We start from the raw sequence: 4523 nt of genomic DNA on the forward strand, positions 1-4523 counted from the left end.
GCAATACACGAACTGCTGCTAGCCGCGAACAATAACATCCACCAAGCGGCTTTCGGTTCCATCCATCAGTCTCTAAACGTGAAGAAGAAATCCCCCCAATAACAAGACAGATGCTCCGCATTAAGGGTCAAACAGGATCATGCTTTACTGTGGGCTACCTGCCCGTATTTATGCAGGTCTACCACTTGGTGTACACTCCCCTAGGGGACCAAATGGGAGACTTAAATGACAGACACATATGGGGACATTCCAGACACACAGTCACAGTTTTTACCCACAATACACTATGATTCCCTCCCCTCTGCCCTGGAGATAATTACCAAGTAACTCAATTATCTCCAGGACAAAGCCAGTCGCCATTTTAAGTATAAAATCAGAAAAAGACATAAAAATACATAACTTTTCGAAAACTGAACATTTCCCATTCACATCACATATCCCCAGATAGCCTGGATCTGAGTGCATATTATTAGCGAATAGCGCTCAGATCCCACACACATAGTTCAATTACCTTGAATTCGTTTAATTGAGAAGTGTCTGCAGTTAACCACAACGTTCTAATTGGGATCAATAGGTTAACCAGCAGCACACTTCTCTACTGGGTGGCCGTCCGTTCGGCAGGTTTGTTCTTGAAAAAACAGTCATTCGTATGGCTGGGCTATAGAAAACAGCCATTTACACGAACAGGATAGAAATAGACGAATACACCAGCAATAAACAGACAGATGGTTCTGTCACATTGTGTATTTATAAAATAGAGACTCTAAGTTCCTGTGTATGAAAGAAGTCTGAAATTATATTAATTGCAACCAATACAAGAATGATTATAATTACATTACATCAGGTATTTTAAAGCTCATAATTAGCGTAAACTAATTTGCATTCTTCAGTCAGAGCTCTGGTCTCCTATTCCAGTTCCAGTTCATATTCTTCTTAGTATGAATAATTTGTAAATACATTTATTGTGAGTGCTACTATCAAAGTTACTATTTGTTGTGCGAGCCTGAGAAAAATCACAATTCAAGATTTGATTTCTATATTAATCCATAGATGCATTATAATATCACCTCACTTGTGTGAGTTCTCTGATGACGGACAAGCTCTGATTCACTGGCAAAACATTTCCCACATTTACTACATAAGAAAGGCTTCTCTCCTGTGTGAGTTTTCTGATGTCTAACAAGACTTGAATGTTGCCCAAAACAATTTCCACATTCAGAACATGAGAACGGTTTCTCTCCTGTGTGAGTTCTCTGATGACGGACAAGATTTGAATGTTGCCCAAAACATTTTTCACATTCAGAACATGAGAACGGTTTCTCTCCTGTGTGAGTTCTCTGATGACTGACCAGCTCTGCATTTGTGACAAAACATTTTTCACATTCAGAACATAAGAATGGTTTATCTCCTGTATGTTTTCTCTGATGACGGACAAGCTGTGCCTTTTTGACAAAACATTTTTCACATTCAGAACATGAGAACAGTTTCTCTCCTGTGTGTGTTCTTTGATGATGAACTAGCTCTGCATTTGTGTAAAAACATTTTTCACATTCAGAACATGAGAACGGTTTCTCTCGTGTGTGTGTTCTCTGATGACTGACAAGATTTGAATGTCGCCCAAAACATTTTTTACATTCAGAACATGAGAACGGTTTCTCTCCTGTGTGTGTTCTCTGATGACGGACAAGCTCTGCATTTGTCCCAAAACATTTTTCACATTCAGAACATGTGAAAAGTTTCTCTCCTGTGTGTGTTCTCTGATGACGGACAAGATGTGCATTTGTGACAAAACATTTTTCACATTCAGAACATGAGAATGGTTTCTCTCCTGTGTGAGTTCTATGATGACTGACAAGCTGTGCCTTTTTGACAAAACATTTTTCACATTCAAAACATAAGAATGGTTTCTCTCCTGTGTGAGTTCTCTGATGACTGACAAGTTCTACATTTGTGACAAAACGTTTTTCACATTCAGAACATAAGAATGGCTTCTCTCCTGTGTGAGTTTGCTGATGACGGACAAGCTGTGCCTTTTTGACAAAACATTTTTCACATTCAGAACATGAGAACAGTTTCTCTCCTGTGTGTGTTCTTTGATGACAAACTAGCTCTGCATTTGTGTAAAAACATTTTCCACATTCAGAACATGAGAATGGTTTCTCTCGTGTGTGTGTTCTCTGATGACTGACAAGATTTGAATGTCGCCCAAAACATTTTTCACATTCAGAACATGAGAACGGTTTCTCTCCTGTGTGAATTCTTTGATGACGGACAAGCTCTGCATTTATGATAAAGCATTTTCCACATTCAGAACATGAGAATGGTTTCTCTCCTGTGTGAGTTCTCTCATGAAGGGCAAGTTGTCCTTTCCCGGCAAAACATTTCCCACATTTAGTACATAAGAAAGGCTTCTCTCCTGTGTGTGTTCTCTGATGTCTAACAAGATTTGAATGTTGCCCAAAACAATTTCCACATTCAGAACATGAGAACGGTTTCTCTCCTGTGTGAGTTCTCTGATGACAGACAAGCACTGCTTTAGTGATAAAACATTTTCCACATTCAGAACATGAGAACGGTTTCTCTCCTGTGTGGGTTCTCTGATGGCTAACACAATCCGAATTACGTCTAAAACATTTTCCACATTCAGAACACGAGAAAGGTTTCTCTTGTGTGTGTGTTCTCTGATGACTGACAAGATTTGAATATCGCCCAAAACATTTTTCACATTCAGAACATGAGAACGGTTTCTCTCCTGTGTGAATTCTCTGATGACTGACCAGCTCTGCATTTGTGAAAAAACATTTTTCACATTCAGAACATAAGAATGGTTTATCTCCTGTATGTTTTCTCTGATGACGGACAAGATGTGCCTTTTTCACAAAACATTTTTCACATTCAGAACATGAGAACAGTTTCTCTCCTGTGTGAATTCTCTGATGACGGACAAGTTCTCCTTTCCTGGCAAAACATTTCCCACATTTACTACATAAGAAAGGCTTCTCTCCTGTGTGAGTTCTCTGATGTCTAACTAGATTTGAATGTTGCCCAAAACCATTTCCACATACAGAACATGAGAAAGGCTTCTCTCCTATGTGAGTGAGGTTTATGTTTACTATCTCCTTTGAGAACATACAGGAATCTGACAAAATGCTTGATTTTTCAGAGTTAGAATTGGTTATGTTAATAGATTTCTTCATAGCTTTGCTTCATGTATTTCTGTTCTTGTCACCTCTCCTGACAAATACACCTGAAAGAAATATATTAGGAGATTAAAGGAAATGGCTATACTTAGAAAAACAGACAATATTTGCATAATATATGAGATACCACCATCAGTTGTCATAGTGCTTGCAAAGAAATCAAGTATTTTGTGTGCATTAACCCATTCACTAACAAAATTGTGTATACAAGTGATACTCAAAAAATTAGAATATCTTCTGCAATAAGGAGGGTCATCCTGGGGGCGTGACCGGATGTGGGACGAGATGGCAGCACACAGAGAGCTCAGCTGTCTCGGGCTCCTGCACGCGGCTAATACAACCTTTTGACAGTAGTCCACGGTAATAGCCTGGCTCTAAACTAAATTAAAACGAGCATCGAAATGTCTCACCGCACGAAAAGACTGTGGAGGTTAAAGACAAGTCGACCTTCTTTGCAGCCAAGACGCCACAAAACAAACACGATGATAACCCCTCTGAAATCCAAGCACATGATGGTGCCGGTTCTGATCCAGACAGAGACCAAATGGAAACGGCTGAAAAATCAGATAGCTTGCCAACTCCAACTCTTTTACAAGCAATGCAAGATGCAGCAGTTACTAAAATGCAGATCATAGTCACAGAAGCTATAGCTGACTTAAAAAAGGATCTTACGGATTTGGATATTCGGACATCTCATCTAGAGGAAAAGGTAGATGTTATAAATGGTAGATGTTGTAACCTTGGGAGATCGCTTGATTACCCTACAAGATAAATTATTTATGCAGGAATTAAAACTTGCAAATGTAGAAGATAGATCAAGTTGCAACAATCTTAGATTACGCGGGGTATCAGAAGAAGTAGGAGCACAGGATATAACAGCTTTCACGACAGTTATTCCAAGTTATCCTGCCAGACTTACCACTCAATATGTTCCTTTTGGATCGCATATATAGAAGGCGTATGCCTGAAGTTGTGGGAGGGATTTTATGCCTATTTAAACCCAGCAAACCCCTTACTCACCTGTCTTCGACGATTTCGGAAATTCCCTTTCCGCTTCCGGTGCACGCAGACCTCTGTCGTCAGATTTTCCGCGACGCGCCTAAACCGACGGTCAGCAGCTTCACGCGGGAATTTGTAAGTTTAAACAAACGAACGGGCTAGTCGGCGGTTTCCACACAATTGTAAGTCAGACAACTTGTTTTTCGGTTACATCTTACGATTACGCATACGTTTACATTCATTTGTTTTAGTCATTTAGCTGACACTTCGTCCAGACCATTTCACCTAGTATGGCCGTCCCGCTGCTACACAAATATGAAATAA

The 4523-nt window shown here is 39.8% G+C and overlaps 1 protein-coding gene across 1 annotated transcript; it reads right to left on the reverse strand.

Moving 5' to 3' along the window:
- Positions 1–897: 897 nt before the first annotated feature.
- Positions 898–3197, reverse strand: LOC134569274 (oocyte zinc finger protein XlCOF7.1-like). Its single transcript, XM_063428190.1, has one exon. It carries the CDS (start codon positions 3195–3197, stop codon positions 1056–1058), a length of 2142 nt encoding a protein of 713 aa, XP_063284260.1. The 3' UTR covers positions 898–1055.
- Between the last annotated feature and the right edge of the window lie 1326 nt (positions 3198–4523).

The sequence above is a fragment of the Pelobates fuscus genome, chromosome 7 (assembly GCF_036172605.1).
Source record: "Pelobates fuscus isolate aPelFus1 chromosome 7, aPelFus1.pri, whole genome shotgun sequence".
Taxonomy (NCBI): Eukaryota; Metazoa; Chordata; class Amphibia; order Anura; family Pelobatidae; genus Pelobates; species Pelobates fuscus.